The sequence below is a fragment of the Notechis scutatus genome, chromosome 1 (genome assembly GCF_049901735.1).
Source record: "Notechis scutatus isolate UNSWTSFEM ecotype Mainland chromosome 1, rNotScu1.2, whole genome shotgun sequence".
In the NCBI taxonomy this organism is placed as follows: Eukaryota; Metazoa; Chordata; class Lepidosauria; order Squamata; family Elapidae; genus Notechis; species Notechis scutatus.
The window spans coordinates 238,894,981-238,918,058 of NC_142009.1; the positions used below are offsets into that span (position 1 = coordinate 238,894,981).

At 34.5% G+C, this 23,078-nt stretch overlaps 1 protein-coding gene across 16 annotated transcripts in view; it reads left to right on the top strand.

The window, feature by feature from the left end:
- The window catches only part of BRSK2 (BR serine/threonine kinase 2), a 466,168-nt gene that overhangs the window by 419,805 nt on the left and 23,285 nt on the right, over positions 1-23,078 (top strand). For 12 of the 16 annotated variants that reach the window (XM_087950842.1, XM_087950844.1, XM_087950851.1 and 9 more), the window contains 4 exons: positions 8,149-8,272; positions 12,300-12,480; positions 13,584-13,673; positions 21,612-21,659. In XM_087950842.1, the coding sequence (XP_087806968.1) occupies positions 8,149-8,272; positions 12,300-12,480; positions 13,584-13,673; positions 21,612-21,659 (443 nt within the window). The remainder of the gene's footprint in view (positions 1-8,148; positions 8,273-12,299; positions 12,481-13,583; positions 13,674-21,611; positions 21,660-23,078) is intronic. The other 4 variants (XM_087950845.1, XM_087950848.1, XM_087950852.1 and 1 more) reach the window with 1 other exon arrangement.

A 23,078-nucleotide genomic window follows, 5' to 3' on the forward strand; every position in this document is an offset into this window, starting at 1 on the left:
AGTTTCTTGATTTTTGCCAAGAAAATGCCACTTGAGTTGGGACCTATCAGAATGTATACCTTGATAGTACTTATTGAGATGATGGAGTATGTAAGTTACTGTTTAAATAAAAGTAGCTGATTACAAATATTTAATGCTAACACATCAAGAATATGAGAAGTTATTCCTGGTGTACATTTAATTAAGATGTTCCAAACTAGCTTTGTATCTAAATGCCCTTTTGAAATTTTTACCTGCAAATAATTATCTGAGAGGAATGGGGGTTCCTACAGCATCCATAGCAGATGGATTATTGGCAATTATTGTATTTACATACAAAATGTCATCTTTAACTTGTCAATGAATAGTAGTGGAATAGAAAAGTAGGAAAATATTGAAAATGGTAGAAAATAAACCATTTTTTCCCAATATAAGTGGTCTCTTGATTATTTTTTTAAACATGGTCTTCTCTCTTTCATTTCCTTTGTCTTGGGGATTTTTTTTTATCAGTATGTGAAACATGTATGTAATTCCTTTTCTTGCACTTCTCATTTTAAAGATGCTGGATAGAAGTCAAGGAATCTTAGTAGGCAGTTTGAATGCAACTCAAACCCTGGCTCTTTTCCCCTCTCCGATATAATTGCTGAATTAATGAGTTCAATTAGATAGCACCCTGCAGTAAACATAATAGCAGTTGTAAAAAATAATGAACTGTATTTTTATTTCAGCCATTGAGGCCTTTATATCCGTGGCCACTTTGGAGTTTAGTATTATTTTTGCTTTACCAACAGGATGTTTCAATGAATTATTGGACCCATGATTGAAATTTTAACATGAATGTACTTCCTTTGTCTGTGGCTGCATCCTTTAATGTATCTGTTTTGTTTAATGGTTTAGATGATTGGATATTGTATCTTAATATGTCTAGATAATGTGCCAATTATTTGTGGACAAGCCTAGACAAATTAATAGAAATTAAGTGAATATATTTTATATATGTTTTGGTGTGAAGGCTCCATCTCTTTTTGCATTAATGTATCCATTTTAAAAATAACTTTAAAAAATCATACAACCTGAGATGGTATTATCCATGATAAGTAATAAACCAATATTTCCATCCAAATATTGTTAAATCTCTTTCCAATATCAATAGTCAGTTTAATCAAGCTATGAAATTTGAATTTCCACGGGGGGACCCAGCAGCCCTGTTCTCAGAGTTCCACTTCACTTTTTCATAATCCTCAAACCCTCCCTATCTCTATGCATTGGAAACGTGTCTAGAGGAAATTTCACTCTTGAGTTCCCTTTCCTTAAATTTTTATTTATCTCTTTTATGTATCAAATTTAGAGATCACCCATCTCATTCACAGAGCAACTCTGGGTGGTGTACAATTAAATTACAACTTTACATTCATCTAATATGCTGATTTCTAAAGACACGTATCATAACTGATGAAAGAGCAGTTTCTGCTATGAATAATTTTAATTGTACGATTGCACATCTAAATAGGACTAGTATTTTTTTTTACAATCTTATTAATATGTTCAAAGATGAGGTAGGCAATTAACGAGGTTAATTCTTAGTGTTAATTTGATATTTTCAGATATCTCTTATTTATAAATTCATGTTCTTCTGAATCTTACTATTGCCTTTTGCTTTTTTTCTTCCTCTTTCTCTTTCCTCGAATTAAATTATCCTCTCTAAAATGTAAAATAAAAAAGCTAGGTGGAGAGAGGAGCATTTTAACTTAAAATGGTATTGTGTGTGTGTGTGTGTTTATATTTAAGTGTATTAATGACACAAACATTTTTTTTCCTTTTTACGACCCTGTAATTCCTTGCTTCAGGGTGGGTGACTGAGTGGAGCTAAGCGTGTACTTGCCAGATGCCCCTCCTGACACCTGTGTGATGTTCACAGCAGATATTTTTTCTTTGAATCCTGGTACAGAAACATCTGTCGCTGCCTAGAATTGAACTCTCAACCTTCCGAGTGGGAGGCAAGACTCTTCACCTCTAGGCTAGTGACACAAACATATATTTATGCAAAATAAAATTCAGTCAGATGCTTAAAAGTAAGCTATCTACCATCTCAGTTCTGGACGTCACCACAAAATCTTTACCGATCTTCAAAATCACAGTTATATAATTATGCTAAAGATTACTGAAAATTATCAGTTCCAAAAATCATCATAAGCATCCAACTATAGACATGAAAAATAGTATCAATCTGATTCCACTATCAGGACCTTAGGGATTTTTTCTGTTTTCATACATTTAATAGTATGAATAACTTCTCCAGTAGATAAAGCTAAATAATTTGATCATACTGAATCCTCAAGAGAAGCATGTTATTTTTTTTTTTCATTCTTAATTCAGTATTATAAAGTTAAATATAAAAAAATATTATATCATATGTTCCACCTGAGCACTTTAATAGCTCTTTGTGGTTGTTTCAGATGATAGACCATTCTCCTGTTCCCAATATCTCTCTTTTTTTTTTTTTTGCATGAATATTTTATATAAAGTACATAAAGGCAAGAAAAGTTATCTTGCATATGTACTCAGAAATTCAATATTTTTCAAATATTTTTCTCTGTGAAGAATATGCAATAATGTAATCACAAACACTGTATCCAATGATCATTATATTTGCAGACTGTATTATTTTTAAAAAATCTTCAAAATCTGGTTTTTGCTCTTTTATAAAAATGAGATCCTTTACTAGTGATTTGTTTAGGTATCCTCTTGAAACATTAGAATGATTGGCAAAAATGTATCCAACAGAAAATCCGATCTGTTGGAAATGTAAGGAAAATCATGGTACCTTCTTCCATCTCTGGTGGACATGTCCAGAAGTCAAAAAAATTTGGATTAGGATTAAATCATGGATAGGGGAAATCATCCAAGGTGGATTGGAGTGGAAACCTGAATTATTTCTTCTGGGTATAATTAAAGGGGACTATTCATTTAAAGTAAGGTGTTTGATTATTCATATCTTAACAGCGCCACAAATTTCACTGGCATACTACTGGAAAATGCCCAATTTACCACCTATATATTTTACTATTCAGAAAATTTTTGAATGTGCTGAAATGGAGAGGCTTACATTAAAATTCAAAGAAAAAGATGACACAGAATATTATTGGATTTGGGTTAAATGGTACGATTGGATAGATCATTAAAAAAGAGTGCATAAAATAAGGAGAAATAAGGACTTTAAGAAATATACTACTATATATATGTTAAAGGATAGGAAATCATAGAACATGAGTTTCTATTCCTCTTTTGTTTTGATTAAGCTATATAAGTGACTTATTTATAAAAATACATAGTTATTATCCATGTGTAATAATGTAGTGTATTAATCTATAATATGTAATATATATTATTAATATAGTTATTTTACAAGGACAGGAAGTAACTGCCATTCAATACCTTCTATGAAATATTTAAATCACTATCAAACTGTACTAGAGGAAAACATGATTGGTTTCATTATAGAATGTGTTGTGATGTTTATTTGTACAATTTTGTATTTTTTTACTTTTCCATATTTGTATATTTTAATCTTTTGTATTCAATACAGCTTTTTAAAATATAAAAAAAAACATTAGAATGACTTTTCTTTGTAATAATCGATGCATGATTGAATATAAAAATTGAACTAATAATCCTTTATCTATTGAGTCAACTAAGGAACAAGGTACAAAAGATAAGTTGGGAACATATCTGACATAGATTTGAAAAAAATAAATATATCCTTGCTGTGAAGAATTTAAAAGCCACCATGTAGCCACCAACGGGACTCCAGTATATAAGTGGACAGGAGTTAAATTTAGCTATCCAGCTTCCAGTTAGGAAAATGATGCTTTAACCATCTCTGAAGCAAGATGGTGTTGCAGTTTGCTTTGCCCCCAGTTACTCAAAGGAGCATTTTTTTTTTCTTCCACCAAACTTAAGGAGGGAATTTGAAATCAACCCATCTATCCTCCAGACTGTCTTTTCTCATGAATAAGTCACGGAAATGGACATTTCCCCGATCAGCAAATGAGTTGAACAACAGAGAGGCAGGGTCTTCCATCAAGTTCATAGCTGTACTGAAGTCTTAATTTAAAGGCACTACAACTGACTTTCCTGATTTCTAATGTACTTTGGGGGTTATAATTCTTCAGTTAGAGACTTTCTTCAGGTACAGGTAAATGTTTCTCTTTGGTGATTTTCATTATTTCTGGGATTGCAATATTTAGAAATATCAGAACATCATCAAACTTTGTTTGCCTCCCAAAACACTGAGAACCAAACCAAATATTTCAACAGAAAGAAAATTGTCTTTCAAAGAATGAACAGAAAGAAACTCTTGTATGGGAAACTGCCTTGTTTATGTATCAACCATAAAACAAAAGCTTCAAGGTTGATTAGCAGACCACAAGATGGCTACTTTAAAGGGAATATTTGATTATGGGCCTATGAAGTGTTTGGACTTTTAAGCCTGTTATTGGAACCAGACATTACCACTGAAGATGAACTTTGAAAATGTTTCTTTTCTCATCCAAAAAGCTTCTTCAGTTCTAACTGGAGACAACTGAGGTGGATTCACTGCATTCACAAATGCAACTGGATAATCATTCAAAACTTGAAAAAGACATTGTGGATTATTCTTTCAAATTGAAATAGAAGAGATTGGTTGGAGTTCTAATGGAAACTATAAGTAGACTTGAAAGATGATAAGAATTTCAAGAGAAAAAAAAGATATTACAGGAAAACAAAACTCAGAATTTTACTTATGGGATATAAGAATGGTTAGGAGGGAGAAGGAAAAATATGAAATTACTTTATCTGATTATAGTTAAATAATGAGTTCTTATTTCTCATAATGTTGAATGGTTATCTGGATTAGCCAGTATTTCTTTTGGAAATGTCTAATAGTTAATGGGTTTGTTTTTGATATCTGAATAAAGGGTGATCCTTATGAGCCTTGGTGGCGTTGTGGTTAGAGTGCAGTACTGCAGGCTACTTCTACTAGCTGTCGGCTGCCTGCAATTTGACACAGAGGTGGTATTCAGCAGGTTCTGACCAGTTCTGGAGACCAGTAGTGGAAATTTTGAGTAGTTCAAACCGGAACTGGCAAATGCCATCTCTGACTGAAGATTTTACAGTATCCTTCCCCTGCTACGCCCATCAAGCCACGCCGACAGAACTGGTAGTAAAAAAATTGAATTCCACCGCTGATTTGACAGTTCAAATCCCACCAGGCTCAAGGTTGACCCATCCTTCCATCCTTCCGAGGTGGGTAAAATGTCACCTTGATCATCTAGAGCAGGGGTGTCAAAACTTGATTTCATTGAGAGCCATATCAGGGTTGTGTTTGACCTTGGGAGGGCGTGGCCAGCTCAACTTGGCCTGAGCACTCTGCCAGCGAAAACAGGTTCCTGAGTTCTGTTTCTGCTTGCGACTGCCTCTTGTAACCTTTTGCCAGCAAAAACTGAGCTTGGAAGGGCCTCCCAGAGCCCTCGCAAGCTCTATTTTTGCTAGCAGAGACATCACGGACTGGTCCTTCGCTGTTTCCAGGGTGGCCCCACAGGCCGGATCAAGCCCCCAGGCCTTAAGTTTGACACCCCTGATCTAGAGCTAATTTCAACACCTTTTCAGCATTTGGGGTATGCTGTTTATTAGAATTCTGAAGCTCGTTGATGCTTTTTTTAATGTGACTCAACATTAATGATTTCAACTTCAGCCTTTTCTAAGCTAAATTATCATATCTCTTCATCTCCCAAAAAGGGTTTCATCTCATCCATCACCCTCTGTTTTTTATCGGCATGAATTAGATCTTTCTAAAAAAAAAAAGCTCTATAAATCATAAAAAAGAGCTTTTATTGAGATGAACAAGTTCTTAAAGCTATTATTCTGTCACATTCAGTGCTAAATTATCCTCCGTGTTAAAAATATATTCTTCAAGGAGCTGTTCTATTTTGTATATTATTAAAAAAAACACCTTTCTGTATTGCAGACAATTCCTGGTTATGCAACATCACTGGAAATGTAAAATCTTTATTCTAGATCATACAATCCTGCCAAGAGTCTTTTTATTCCTTCTTTTATACTCCAGTGCAACTGATTTATTTTGTTACAAATAAACATAAATGTGTCCCTTGCAATTTTATGTCTGAGTAGATATAAATCATATGCTTACAATGGCATCTTCTTGTAGCATGGTATTTTCCCTAATAGAAGAAAGAGTTAAAGCATCACGAAGAGGTGGAGATATCTCAATGGATGGGAAAGTGTATATATGCTATAGGAGAAAAAAATATATAGTTGTTAAAATGTGTAGCATAAATATATGCAATATGGCAGTTAATTATATACACATAACCATTAGTAATGCTCATCTGATCTATACCCATGAACCTGCATTTAAACGCACACAGTATCCTGGAGAGAACACTTCTGTTGGGAAATATATATATACATACATATATATACATACATACATATGTATGTATGTATGTATGTATGTATGTATGTATTTATGTATGTATGTATGTATATATGGAGGGGTGTATGCGTGTGTGTGGGGGTGTGTGTTAATGTTCCAGCATAACTCTGGAATTCCTCGAGCAATTTCAACCAAACTTGGTACACAGATGACTTACCCTCTGAAAATGAATACTGTAGGGATAACACCCTTCGGGAGGGGAGGTGCCTTAAAATGGCTTCTACTGTACAGCACAGTGGATTTGCCATGGTAACATCTTCACAATACTCCAGTACTCCACAAGGGGGCTTCCCTTCAGCCCTCCAAGGAAATGTCAGGCCATTGACCAAGTGCAATCAAAAAAATGAAACACCAGTGTAGGGTGTGTGTGTGTGTGTGTGTGTGTGTGTGTGTGAGAGAGAGAGAGAGAGAGAGAGGAAAACAGATTTAGCAGTTTCTTAATATGCTTTGAGTGTTCTGAGGCTTCCTGAATCAAGTAGTATATTTCAGAAAGTCATGATCAAATCAAATATATAGTGTCCCCATTGCTCTACTTCAGATTTCGAAATAACCTGCTTAAATAAGTGGCCCTTTCTCTTTACTGTTCTTCATTGTCATCTTTGGCTTGTGGATATTTTTAGCAATACTGCTTAAAATTCTCAGCCTCTATTATGGAGAAAGGGAGAGATTTACCAAACTGTAATTGTTTTGTTTTGTCAGGCAAAGTAGGGGAGGGGAGAGTGAAAGAGAGAGATGTGAATGCATGCATGCTCTTTTAAATGTGTCTTCCCTTTTACACACACACACACACACACACACACACAAACCCCTCCGTTTTTATATAAACTATAAACTAGTTTTCGTTTTGTCTATAGAGGGATGTGTGAGTACTAAATAACCTCAAACATGCATTATAATAGTTAATAATCTACAGTGCCACTACTAGTTGCGTGTGTTCCCAGAGTTTTGGGAGAGGAGAGGGTAGAAAAACCATATCTGTTAGAGGATACTGGACAAGCAAAAGATGCATGAACTATGGACAGGCTTCTGAATAATAGTCCTAAAGGATACTACCAGTGTTTTTCTTTAACCAGCTGCTTTTCTTTCTCATAAAGTTTCCTCACAGCCATATCCATTACTAAGGTGCACTGCTAAATTTTCACAAATAATACTAAACCTTCCTTTTCTGATTTTTGACCTGCAAAAATTTAAGGTGTAACTACAAGTTTTTTTGACATGGTGAATGACATCATACTAGGTGATAGGGGTAGTCCCAGGGTCTCTGTAATGAAATCTTGGCTAATTTAAATTGTATGAAAGCTACACTCACATGCAATTTGCTATTGCCATTTTCAGTCACAGTCTTCCCTATGATGCCTATATTTCCATCACTGCAGTCACCTGATGTCCCTCCAAAGTGACAAAGTGAAATAGCTTGTATTTATTGTGAGGTTGCTCTGGGATTGTGTCACAACAAATGCTACTGTAGAAGTATTACATTTAAGAAAAATTTAAGTCAGATTCCTTCATGGGATGAAGATGCGATGAAAGCTATGTCATGGGGACATGGCTGAAAAAAATATACCTGTTCTGTGATGTAGAAAGATCTATACTACAATTCTGTGCTGTTCCTAATTTTTATTGGTCTTTTCATTTTTTTTCCCTTTCTTTCTTTCTCTTTCTCATCACATCAGGCTTGCCAAAAAATCCTGGTTTGGTAATTTTATCAACCTAGAGAAAGAAGAACAGATCTTCGTGGTTATTAAGGACAAACCATTGAGTTCTATCAAGGCTGATATAGTACATGCATTTCTGTCGGTAAGTATATAAAATTAAAGGCAAATATCCCATTCAGTTGGATGAATAAACATCCAAAACAAGACATGGTCTCTCAGTCACAAATGACCTACTTTTCCACAATAAAGGTAAAGTCTTTATCAAAGTCTAGTTTGTCTGTTGTGGAACATCCTTGCACTTTTCTTGGCAACAATCTAGAAGTGGTTAGTAATTGCCTTATTCAGGGGTTGGTTCTTTATTAATTCAAATATAGGGTATAGTCTTGGATGTATGTAACCCAACTGCTTCATTTCTGAACCTAGATAAGGACACTGGGTGAATTTAAATGCATGCAATTTAAAAAGTGGCTTAGTGTGGCACATAATCAAACACTCTTTAGAAAGTCTAGTTATGAGAACTCTGCAAACATGATCTCATTTCAGTGAACTAAAATGCCATCTTTATCTGGATTGTGTAGTTGACTTCCAGCCCATATTTTTAAAAATGCTGCTTGTTGTGTTCGTTACTTTTAATTAGTTCCTCCTTATTTGCTTGTGTATCCACATATTTCATAATTGCGTAGTTTCTTTTTTTAAAAAATTTTATTGGTTTTTAAAAACAAACATAAACAAATAAAACATAAAAACATCAAGCTATCTCCCATAGGTGTACATACAGTGTGCTGGTTGGTTTACAAATTGTTTTGTGCTTCCATTTCGTAGTCTTCAATTACAATTACATTGCATATGATTTCATATTGTCAATCAAAAATTAAATACCTTAGTATCATTATTAATCAATCATTTGACTATACTTTTATTCATTCATGTTTTACAAGATAATCATAATTTACTTAGTTTATTTTATAACAGTTCATATTATCATCCCAAATCTATCCTAAAATCATTTTGTAGATATAATAAGAAAGAAGTACATCTTTATATATTTATTATTTTCTAAAAGTCTACATATTTCATTACTGTATTTTATTGTCTAACCATTGATAGAAAAGACCCCAAATTTTATAAAATTGTTTATCCTCTTGTTCTCTAATTTCAAATGTCAATCTACTCATTTCAGCACATTCCAATATTTTCTTAATGATTTCCTTCTGTGATGGTATTTTCTCATTTTTCCAGTTTTTAGCAAATACAATCCTAGCTGCTGTTAATACATTTACAGTCAGGTATTTCAATTCTTTACTATATATTTCAGGTAAAATTCCCAATAAAAATGTCTCTGGTTTCAAGTCTATATATTTTTTTGGCATTTTTTCCAACCACATGTGGATTTTAGTCCAGTATTTTTTAGCATCCGCACAAGTCCACCACATATGGTAATATGAGCCAGGTGTCTGATGACATTTCCAACATTTTTCGGATTTATTCTTGAACATTCTTGCTATTCTTGTCGGGGGAAAATGCCACCTGTAAAACATCTTATACAAATTTTCTTTATATGCTGTTGACATTGTCATTTTATAATTTTGAGACCACAATTTTTGCCATTTCTCTAAATCGATCCCATATCCAAAATTGTTCCCCCAAGCAATCATAGTTTCTTTAACTTGTTCTTCTTCTAGTTTAATTTCTAATAAATATCCATACAATTTTTTAATCACCTTTTCATCAGTACCTGTCAGTACCTGTTATCTAAGTCAGTCAGTTTATCATAGAAACCTTCTGTTATAGAATCTTTATCATACCTTGAATGTATTTGCGCATATGAAAACCAATTCATCTTTATACCTTGTTCCTCTAGTTTTTGCATAGATTTAAGTTCACCCTTTTCATTCAATATTTCACCATATCTAACTGTTTGTTCCTTTTTGTATATTATAGGATAAGAAAATGCTTCAATAGTCGATAACCAGACTGGAATTTTCAAATAACATTGTCTTTTAATCTTCTCCCAGTTTAACCACAGAGACTCCCGTATATAATGTCTTCTAAAATATCCCTGTGTTTTAGTTCCTTTATACCATAAAAAAGCATGCCACCCCAACAACAAATCATGTCCTTCTAATGTCAACAATCTAGTATTTTTCTTAATGTTATCCATTCCTTAACCCACATCAGATTTGTAGCTTGGTAGTACAACTCCCAATTAGGCAAACCAAATCCTCCTCTTATTCTAGCATCTTGCAAAAGTTTTAACTTTATTCTCGCCTTCTTACCTTGCCATATATATTTCAACACAATTTTATTTAAATCTTCAAAGTAGTCTTTTCCAAGCCTAATTGGAATTGTTTGAAACAAATATAAAATTCTGGGTAATATATTCATCTTGATTGTTGAAATTCTCCCTATTAGTGACAGTTGTAAATTTTCCCATTTCGCCAAATCTAGCGCTATCTGCTGTTTAAGTTTGATATAATTATTCTCTTTTAATGTACTACATCTTGCTGTCAAATATATCCCCAAGTACTTAATCTTATTCGTGACCTGAATTTTCAATAGGTCTGCCAGTTCTTCCTTTTGTCTTGATAGCATATTCTTTGTCAAGATCTTTGTCTTATCTTTATTTATTTTCAAACCAGCCACATTTCCATATGTCTCTATCTTTTCTATCAATTTTGATGCTGTTTCTAAAGGGTCTTCTAAGATGAAAACCAGATCATCTGCAAATGCTTGCAGCTTAAATTCTTCCTTTTTGATTTTCATTCCTTTTATATTCTTTTCATCTCTAATATTTCTGTTTGGCACTTCCAAAGTTAACACAAACAACAAAGGTGGTAGTGGGCACCCTTGTCTTGTTCCTTTTCTTATATTGATAGAGTCTGTCAGTTCTCCCTCTATTACCTTTGCCATTTGCTTATAGTATATAGCTTCTATTGCTTGAATAAATTTTCTAGCAAAACCCATCTGTTCCAACAGTAATAACATGAATCGCCAATTCACGTTATCAAATGCCTTCTGTGCATCTAGAAATATCAGAGCCATTTGTTTTTCAGGATGTGCCTCGTAGTATTCCAAAGTGTCCAAGATTACTCTCATATTGTCTTTAATTTGTCTCTTTGGCAGAAATCCATTTTGATCAGGATGGATAAAATTATTTAAATATTTTTAAGTCTTTCTGCCAATATTGAAGCAAAGATTTTATAATCTGCATTTAGTAGAGAAATGGGTCTATAGTTCTTAATTTGTAATAGGTCAGCCTCCTCTTTTGGAATAAGTGTAATATAGGCTTCTGACCATGATTTAGGTATCTTCTTCTTTAACATAACTTCATTCATAACTTCTAGCAATGGAAGATTCAACGATTCTTGTAATGTTTTATAAAATTATGTCGGAAGTCCATATGGGCCTGGTGCCTTTCCATCATTTTGCATAGTTTCTACTTTCTCCTGAGGAGAAACATATTTCTTTCTTAAAGCTACTGTTCTTTCTTTTCTTCTCTTCTCTTTTCTTTCTTTTTCTTTTTTTGGCCCACATATATTCAAAAGAAATTTTGTGATCAAACTCGTTCAATTATAATAATTCAAATAATCATTTCTCTGAAAAGAAGAAGCTGGTAATTATTACCATCCCACAAGGAACAAAAATGGGCTAATTAAGATTTGGCTCAGGAATGCTCTGTTCATAACTAGAGAAAAGAAAGCAACATATTAAAGGGCCAGAAATGGAGGAAACAAGCCATTTCAAAACAAAAGATGGAAGTGGGGAAAAAGCAACTGGGAAGCATCAATAGTACTTCTTTGCCAATCATATTTGGCAGTGGAGCTGAAATTGTATATAAATTAGAAAAGATTGGTAGGCATCTTAAACATTGCATTATAATTGGAAGGTGAAAAGAGTTCCCAGTGAAGGAAAGCAATTTATTTTTAATACAGATGATCTATATAGCTTGAATAATTTTTTTAAATATGTCAATATATGTGGCAGACCTACCCAATTCTTAAACAATCATAAAGTAAGTAAATGAGAAGTTCATTACCAATTATTTCAGAATGAACAGAAAAATGTTCTTCTGTCCCCTTTAAAACTGTAAAGGGGAAAAAAGGCTTTTCAAAGATGATCCTATTGTGGTAGCAGGATTTGTTTTTCAATTATCATTTTGTTTGGTCTAGATTCCCAGTCTCAGTCATAGCGTCATCTCCCAAACAAGCTTCCGGGCAGAGTACAAGTCCACTGGAGGCCCTGCTGTCTTCCAGAAGCCAGTGAAGTTCCAGGTAGACATTACATACACAGAAGGTGGGGAGGCCCAGAAAGAGAATGGGATCTACTCCGTCACTTTTACACTTTTATCAGGTAACTGATAAATAATTTTTATTTATTTATTTTAAATAAAGCTACAAGAAATAAATAATTGTCTCAAACCTGCTGTGTGGAGAATGTAGATAGGAAGAAAGGTCTACTTCAAATATGGCTAGTTGCTTCAACACCTTAATACAAAAATATTCAAATAGAGTTTTCTGAGTGTTAGAAATATGTAATTACTTCCATTTTCTAGTGTATAATTATTATCTTGTGGACACATGGAAATAATAATTAGTATAGTTTGCATAGCTTAACATAAGATATCAATCATGTAGAATTTAGTGTTTCCCCTCAAGAATCAAATGGTTAGGCGTATGTAAAAAATAATAAAGAGGAAAGCTGGTGTTTTTTAATACTTGAAATAAGAGGGATTAATTGAAATGTCTTAGAACTCCAGAAAACTTTGTGTACTAATATACACAGAGGTGAGCTTGACCAGTACTGACTTCTTTTGCCTTCTTAAAATTTCAGGAATTGGGTGGATTATCAAGCAGTTCACAGACTTAATACATAGTTCAAGTGACATGGAATATTTTTAGTAGACATAATCTCTGTTTGTTACTCACATTTTGAAGCTATTCATCTAAAAATATCCTATTGCTTCCCCCCCAGTTCACACAATAATGAGTCATATTGTGTGTTTAGTTTCATGGCTAATAAATTATTCTGTCATTAAAACATAGTTTGTTCTTTAACCTACAAATTGGCTTATGTTGGTGACAAAAGCTATTCAAGATCCCTAAAATGAACCAATCTCTTCTTTGTGGAAGACAGCTAAAAATGTGTAGGAACCTACAGACAAACCAACAAGTTTAAGAAAGGAAAATAGAAGCTTTAGTAAGATTGAACAATATATAACTTTATTAGGTCTATCATCAACTATTGCTATTAGCTTTTACATTGATACCACCCAAGCAAGGTACAACATCTAGAGAACTGGTCATTTTTATTAACTAGTTCAAAAAGAGAGAGAAATATCTCAAAGAATGACGAGATATCATATGAACAAAAGATGTGAGATACATGTCTATGGAGATTCTCAGTCATCCAGTGATATTCTACCTTATCTTACAGTGTAACATCTCTTTTGATAGGTCCAAGCCGGCGCTTTAAGAGAGTAGTAGAAACCATTCAGGCACAATTGTTAAGCACACATGACCAGCCATCAGTGCAACAATTATCAGGTAAGTTGCTTATCTTTGCTTCATGCAAGGGCATGAACCGGAAGCACCTTTCAACATCACATTGCACTTGAAAACTAATTTCATTCAGACCAACCAGTAAGACTCCTCAACACCTCCCTTCCATTTGCACTACCCCTGCCTGCCTTGCAACAATTCTCATTTCCTAAATTCATTCCTCCCCATGGCCCTGCCCTGCCCTGTTCTGCCCTGCCCTGCCCTAAGAGCCACCTGTCCCTGTTTCACAGGAAGTGTCATCAGCTATTTGTATCCTTCTAATGGTCTGTCCAGTATACAGACATGCTTTGAAACATCATACAAAATGGCTTTATTCAATTTTTTTTTAAACAAAATTAAGCAACGATTTAATTTAGTTCCTAAAGAAATAGAATTTTGAAAGCAGATGGGAATATCTGGAAGCTTCACGCAAGATTAATTTTTGAAAGGAACTCGTATTGAAGAATCAGTGTGCCATTTTCTCTCCTCCCTAAATTTAAAATAATTCAGCAAAGACAGAAGGAGCTTGTCTTTTTCTCTCTCTTTGCTTTTTTTTTAATGGGATGACACATTCCCTGAAAGCCATACTAACAAAATTTTGTCCCTGCAATTTCTCCTAACCTTTCTGGCCTTCTTCAAATCCTGTTCTTCACATTCTAAAAGTCACTTCCCTCCTCCTAAAAAGTAAATGTTATTCCCAAACAAAATGACTATAGGTGATATTCGTTAACAGGGAGGGTATGGGGAAAATGTGATTAAATAGATCCAAAATACAGTTAGGTCATCGATCTAAATGGAACACTTTTTTTTTTCATTTTCCTATGCTTAGGGAAATAAGAGATTTCTCCATACATTAGTGACAAGCCTAACCTTTTCAGATAATTTATGTAAGCATTTGGAGGCAAATGTAATATGGAAATGAAAGGGGATAAACAGAGTCTGAAACTGGGTGCTGGAATAGGAAAAGACTTACAAGATATTCAAAACATTGCAACTTTTAGATAATTGGAAGTTGTTTATATTGCATTCTTTTCTCCAGCTTCCTCAATTGATATATTAGATTTTTTTCCCCAGCCATTCACATATAAGCCAAGCTAGTATCTTCTATGTGCAAAATGTGTGCCATTTAACTATGGGCAAATAGTGTATGTATATGTACATACATATACATATTTTGTAAAAGAGAAAGGAATATCTAATTAATAACAGGAAAGTGAATTAGGATAGAATCCGCTAAATTAACATTGCAGAATGTTTGCTTATTGATTTCCTGTCCAAAGATACTTTAGCCTGACCAGACTGTTCCTTGCACCAAATTTTGGCCCTACTGCTAGACTGCATTATAATCTTAAAGTTTTGGCCAGTCACTGCAGAGAATGAACTTCCCATCTGCAGTTGATATCTAATACAGTTAATGAACATCCACCACGCCATGTGAATTCACATTAAAACAAACGTCTGGCTGGTTAGAATTCTTTACAAGAAACAAAGCATTTTGCATGCAGCCACAATTTTAAGTTGTAACAAAAGTGCAGGTATAATTGAATAAGAGTAATAATCAAGAAAGGCATCACAAGAAGACTTTTTCCAAGGAGTATAGCTTGCTAGTTATATTGAATAAAGAGTTAACCCCTTAATCAGTGCCAAATGAGTGTTGACTAACCATGTGAAAGAATGCTACTATCATTCCAGTACCATCTTCTTATTTAGGAAATAAGGATCATATTCAGTTTAGCAGGATGTTTTTCCAACCTAAGTAATTGATAACCAGTTCATAGTCTACGATGAACCATTATTTACATAAAAAGCCACATTAGTTGTTATTACTTCATCCGACTCTAGCCTCTTAGAGAGGTTTGGAGAACATATTTTTTAACAATATAGTGTTCCCCATTTTTCCAAATCAGGCACTATGCCAGGTGAGTGATTGGATATTCTATATGAATAAACTACACTGTGAAAGGAAATAAGCTAACATAATGTATATCAACAGATGCTCCCTCCTGTCTAGGTGATATACCTGTGAATGTTGTCTCTAGTTGTAACACTGCCAGCAGGGACTTGTGGCTTCATGGAAGTGATCCTTGGCTAATTCTCCTGACCCAGCTTATTAAACTGGCTCACCTGGGTTTCAGAACTCTGTGGTTTCTCATTCTTTGCAAGTCCATATCTGTGTTGGTGGTCATCAGGTTTTTCTCTACATGTATCTCATCTCAGTGGTGTGTCTTGTGTGTCACACCTTTGTATTCCATTTAAGTACTGTCTTCATTCTCATTTCTGCTTTTTGGGATTTACTTTGCTTATTACTTTTTATCTAAACTCATCTGGATCAAGGCTTTAGGAGAATTAGTGTGGTATTAGGGTTCAGTAGTTTCTCTGGAATTGGGGAAACCTAAGATTGAGTCCAATGTCAGCCATGGAAACCTACTGGGTGTCTTTGGTGAGTACCTCACAGGATTGCTATGGTGGAGATAAAATGGAAGGGGGAGCCCTATGTAAGTTGCCTTGGGCAACTGAACAAAAGGCAGAATATAGAGCTAACAATAAAATAAGCCTATAGAAATTAATTTGTACAAATGATTTTATCATCCTAAGAATCCTGACCCATGGAATGCAGTTTTTGCTCTCGGAAATCCTTAAAACTTTGGATTGAAAAGGAATCTGCCTAACTTTATACCAATTAGTAAAAAGTTATGTTTGCAAAACAAATAATCTTTCAATTAATATGAACTGTGACCTTGTCTCTCTACCAACAGGCTTTATGAACATACTAACTTTCTATATGTTCCTTTCATAAAGTAAATATTACTTTATGAAATATTACTTTAAATATTACTCAGTCTAATTCCCTCTGCCCTATGATGGTAGTCTATAGTAGTTTGTAAACTTTTTGAGTTTATTAACAAGTACCAACATTTAGAAATACAGGAAAGTTGACAATGAGTATGCAATGACAGACAAGAAGTATCTTCTTCTGGTCCTGTTAATTGGGTAATTTCCTCTTCAAATTGTAGCATTAGAACCTCTTTTGCTCCTACAATAGTGCAAACAAAAGAATTGAGAAGCAAATTTATGATAGGGGGAAATTGGTTTGCCCATAACTAACTATGTTTTTAGGAATAGTTAAGTAATCTGAAGATCTCTTTTATACCACCATTGTTTTGATTCCCCAGTCTTTTCAAAACATGAGACTTCTAGTAACCTTGAAATGCTGGGAGGAGGAAATGCCACAAACCTGTCAGTGCTCAAAAACAGAGTGCAAAAAGTAATCAAATCAGTGTCCCATTGCTTTGAGCTATTCAAGATTCCTCTTTCCTCCATTCCACATAAAGATAAAGTTGCTACCCACCTACATTTTACCACTCTTGCAAGTTGTGAGTGAGTAGCTTCTCAATGATCTTGTAACCAGCCTCTTTTGTCAGCTTCTTTCCAAGGGATGTAGATTTCCAAGACAGGAGATACATGGTCAGTCCCACCTATGGGCAGACATCAGAAATAAGATGTTAAAAGTTCATTACCAAGAAGCAGAGTGAGACCAGGATTTCTTTCGGGGGGGGAACTGCCTCCACACTCTGCAGGGTTGTGGCATTGGTTGCAGGGGGAAGTGACTTTTTCTCCTCTGGTTTCAGATAAACCAACATGCAACCAGGAAAAAAAAAAGACCACTTCACAAATACTGTATCAACCTTATGGGAATGCTGCAGTTCAGAAGAAAGTCTGAACTGTTATAAATGGCTTTTTGGGAAGTGCCCTGATTAGACAATGACATATTTAAACACGTTTATATGATGATTCATTCATGTGATATTTCTACATTTTTGCAATTTAAATGGTGAAAGTTCTGATTAATGGGTTTTTAATGTTCTATGATTTGAAAAATAATCTTGTTTAATTGGCAGTTCTCTGCATAGATTCAGGAATTTTTCTAACTTTTTTTACATTGGAAATTTAATCTGAGGGTTATTTATAAATAGAATAGATGCACTCATTCAGAATTTATAAAGTAAAAGTGCCATCAAAGCCAATAAAAATAATATTGTTTATAGAGGGTAGATATAAATGCCCCCATTAGCAGGAATGTAAGGATTCAGACTTTGAAGCAACCAGATCAGAAAGTGAAATATTATTTCATGGAACTTGATTCTAAGCAGTCTCTAGAAATGAAGGGATTTCCCTGATGCACCACTGCATCAGTGGAGAAGTAGCCTCAATCTCCCCTGGTGCTACTCCTGTAGTATATCCTGGGTGTAACTAAACCTGGATATATTTTTTTCACTAATACAGGGGTGAAGAGTCAATAAGTACACTGGTACTCAGAAGTGTCACACTGAGGACACCAGAACTATTAGTTCTAAATTGGAATGTTATTTTACATTGGAATGTTATTTTACATTATATTGAAACAGATATAGATTATAAGATTAAAACAAAGTACGGATGCCACTGGGTTGTACAGTCTTAGGAAGACCCTGGAATGGCTTATAAATGCCCTTAATTGCTTATATGAAACATTGTACGAAACTGCATATTTGACATAACATGTTCATAGATACTTTTCAGAAATTAAGTATCTGCAGCAGATTGGGATTCTACTGAATAGTTTTCTGCTTCCGTGGAGTTTAGACATAAAGGAAAAGGCTATATCCACAATATGTTTTACCACTTTAGCCTAACACTATATTGTATCTCACTGCATGTGCAGACAGAGTTCTCCTTTCATTTGATTACTGAAAAAATGAAAATCTATCAGGCTTTTCATTTTGATAGATTTCAAAATCTATCAGGCTATTGAATGAGTTGACAGTTTTAGCATGTATCCATAGCTGTACATTATTTTTTTGATCCAAAATTCCATAGTAGAGCATTGCTTTCTGTAGGACTATATGCCAGATGTGAAGGCAATAGGCTTCTTATGCTGTTCTTCATCAACTGCCTTTCAGAGGGTTGCCTTTGATTCTCCTCTAACTAGACCAGGGGTCTCCAACCTTAACAACTTTAAGCCCGGCGGACTTCAGATCCCAGAAATTGGCTGGGGAATTCTGGGATCTGAAGTCCACCGGGCTTAAAGTTGCCAAGGTTGGAGACCCCTGAAATAGACTGTATTCCATAAAAATACATTGTTACAGCAACACTGTTTGCAAACTTTCCCATAACTTTTTAAATAAAATCCTTTATTTCTGTTAAATTCTTGGCTTGTACAAATATATACCATATACATTATAAAAAGTATATTCTTTCTCAGCTGATTCTTAAAAACCACACCGTTTTTCTTCATATATAGTGAAGAATATATATTCTTCATATATACTTTGGGGTGCTATTTGCTTATCTATACTCAGTCCAATTTAACTTCTTGCTCCAAGTTCATTTAATGCATACTTTTCTTTCTGCTTTTCTGTTCTTCCCTTAAAAAATAATAATAAGCTAATCTTTTTCAGAGATACCTGGGTTGAGTTGAGGCTATTCAAAGAAGACTCCAGTGTCATGCAATAGTCCAATACATATATTAAAAGTACATTAAAGACATAATTGTATATACATAAAGACATAATTGTATATACATAAAGACATAAAGATCACATAATTGCTTGGACCAAAATTACACTCCCCAAAAAATCAATAGAGGTTCTACAGCCAACTTAATCCCAGACATGATAAATCAACCATTTCTGCCAGCATGCTTATAACCTACAGAATGGGGGTGCTAGAATGTATTTTCCCAGAGTCCCTCCAACTGTGAGATAGTTAGCATATAAATTTAATACATATCTTTCGCATAGCTTGGACAGTGCTAATCCCTCTTGCGGATTATTTCATGAGAAAAGTTGAAATGTAGTCAAGAATGTTAGGAATAAGTTTGAATATTTTTTAACACAGAGTAAAATCTGAATCTTTGAAAAAATAAGTGAAATTGGTGGTGGGGCACTTACCTGAACAGAATCTTTTCAGGTTTTGGAGAATTGTCCATTTCTTCCCACCACCTCTCCTCAAAAAGTACCCCATCAATTCCAAATCAATTTACTTCTATGTAACTTTGCAAATGGTCACCACCCAGGAATCCTGCTTTCTCAGCAATAGCACCTGCACTGTGAAACCAGCCCATCCTGAAACTGTGAACTGTGCTGCTGATATACCCCTTTTTTTTAAAAAAATGAAATTTATTATAATGTAAAACAAAAATGGAAACAAAGATAATAAGGAAATAGGGGAAGGAAAAAAGGGGGGAAAGGGTGCAAGATGAAGGGAGAGGCAAGCAGTTGACTTCCAACTTTTTTGGTGCAATGGGATACAAAATAGAGTTAAAACCTCAACTTTTTGCTTTACATATTTATTACATAATGGCCATTTCTATAATAACAAATCACTGATGAAGCTTTTATGTGGTGTTATTTAACTTCGAGCATCCCGGATTGCTGTGTGTAGCTATAGTTTTAAGCTCTGAAATGGTCAGCCCTATAAATTATTTAAGTATATAAATAATTCCAAACTACTTATTGTGGCCAAGAAATACCAGATAATGACTTGCTGAAGCACTAGTAGAAATGGTGCAGAACTTGTAGGGCCAGAAGCCAAAACAGCAAAATAATTACCGAATGGAACTTTGTGTTAATTAAATAATTTAGAATCTTGTTCAAAATGATGTTATTTTGCCAGGATTATGATGAAGCGTGTTTTCTAAAATATCTAATAAAAAGCTATTTTAATTTTGTATCAAGCTTGGAGAAAAAAGAAAAATGGGGCAAAAGAGCACTAGATGAGAAGTAAATTCAATATGTTCAATTGTACTTTCCAGCTTAAGCTAACACACAAGTTATAAGCAGGAGTAGAGGAGCAATATCTTTATTTGTGCTACCAAAAATCCTTAAGATGGCCCATTGTTTCCGTGGCCATCTTATAGTTCATAATCTGCCAACTGCAAAGTTCAATTTGTGTCAAAATATAGTTATATCCATACAACGTTCAGACCATTTTGTCATGGCTATGCTACTATTAAGGAAACTCTGACTCAATTCAAAATATCTAGTTCTGTCCCTCCATGCTGCTGCAAATCTAACAGTCCTTTATTTTTCTGCCATGTGCGTGAAAAGCATATGCTTGGAAGAACAGCTGTTTCATCCTTTGGACTGAATTAGTTCCATCTCTTTTAATTATAGATATCTTTACAGCAGTTCTGGCAATAAGTTGCTGGCAACACTAACTTAATCCAAAGAATAGTTAAATATATATTTTCCCTCTCTCTTTTTGAACCCTTTTGAACATTAAGTCAGAAGTATAATTGTTTTCAATAAAACACAATTATTTGGAAAACATTAAAATGCCTTATTATTTATAGTCCAGGCATTGGGTGAGAAATGGGACCACAGAATTTGGCATGCAATATCTTGTTTTCCTTTTTGTTGTAGAATGCTCCAATCATCATGTTGGGTGTATTAATTTGATTTGGCTAAGTGTCTGAAGGACTTCCCTGTCTTAGCAGCCTAGGAAAATATTTTATTCCTTTTTTGTGTGCTTATGTTCTATAATGAATGGAACAATTTACCTATGATTTGGAAACACAATTCTGTGTTGTAAATATAAAAATGCATATTTAAAATCATTTATATTTCTGATGGCGAGGATATTGAAAACAACATTTGTCTGAAATTAATCAAGATGAACATTCTGATTGCCAATGTTTGCATGTTTATTGTAGCATCAATATTAGACAGGGGAAATAGAGAACAGAGAAAAGGTTTGCTTTGTGCTTGAGTGCTGATTTCAAAATACTTTGATAGCCCTAATCAGAGAAGAAAAATCAGAATCTAGGGCAGCTATGCCATGCCCATATAATATGCTTTTTACTCAAGGAAATAATTTTGTTATCTTGCTACAGTATACATAGAGCTCTGGAACTCATTTTTTTGATATTTTTCCCTTCCTCCTCTTTCCACCCTTATGATCTAGACACCACTAACTGTATGGAGTTGATGACTGGGAGACTTTCTAAATGTGGTAAGAACTTCCCTTCCACTTTTTCTTCCTAGCCCTCACTGAACAATACGATGGCTCAACATCTCTTTTCCTATGAAATCTTTCATCTTCTAAACACTCTTTTATAACCAGCCAGCTTGCTGCTTGCTTGCCTTTGGAATATGTGGCACTCCCAGTTTTCTCCCACAACACGCACTTGCCATGTTTTAAACAGCACAATATTTATGTATTTATGATTTCACTGTTTTGCAAATTAAATTCTTGCACCATCACTAGTTCCTCTCACCCCGGTGCCTAGTGGTGTGTATATATATTTGCTTTCAAGCCTTCCTTCTGACTTTAAATTCAAAAAAATCTTTTCTCTGCTTTGCACTCTGTGCCACATTTCTTGCTGCTGTTCCAACACCTTACAATTCTTTCTGAGAAGGAGACAATAAGGTTCTTGCTTAATTTCCCAGTTTCAACCAGTGTGACTAGGGAAACTCTGTCTTTCTCCCATTATAAATGAAATGAATCCTCATTTTATTCAGTGAGATGATTAGTTTGGCAAATGCAATAAACTTAATTCCAACCCAACTCTCTGTTTTGCTTTGATGGGAGTTCAATGTAATAGTTTCAAGTAACAGGAAATTATCACGTTTCCACTGAACATTTCATCTGATCTGGGTTGAGATTACACAGTTACCCTGTTCCTCTCAACTCTGTCACTCCCAAAGGTTTCTCTCTTTCTCTTATTAAAAAAAGTACAGGAAAAAATACCTCTGAAGGAAGACTAATACCATGGATCAGAGTTAAAACGTGCCCAGCTGCATTTCAGCAGCTAAGAATTACCACTTCACAGTACCTGAATAGCATTTGCCAGTTTGTGTCACTTAAGTTGCAAAACTTGCCATGCTGATAAGTGAGCAGGAGAAAAAGGCACCTTACTTCAAGCCTGAAGATGCTTAGGATAAATGTTTAACTCGGCACAGGAATGTTTGGATGAAACAGTTGAAATCTGGATATAGAATAAAAATGCCTATTGACTCTTTAGATGTTTCAGTTAATGCACGTAGGGAATTATACATCAAAGTGGCTGTGCCTGCTTTGGAACTTATACCAAATGTCTATAAGTGTCACAAATCAAATCTGGCCTATGCAAACCACTCCTTTCTATTATAGTCTAATAGCTCAACCAGAGCGGGGTCTTTCAATTGTCTAAGGGAAATTGCTTTGATTTATTATCACAGTCATCAGAATGCATCATCTCCAATGTCTTCCTGGAGAGTCATTTAAATGCTAAGAAGGTCTTTAACCTCTTCATAAAAACATCAGATCTTCTCTCACCCTCATCTCCAGTTACCAGAAGCAAGATGCTGGAACAATCCCCAAACTTACTATGTTCATGCAAGTTAATTACAGTGCACATCAATATAAGCATATTCTGCTCCATCTGGAGTC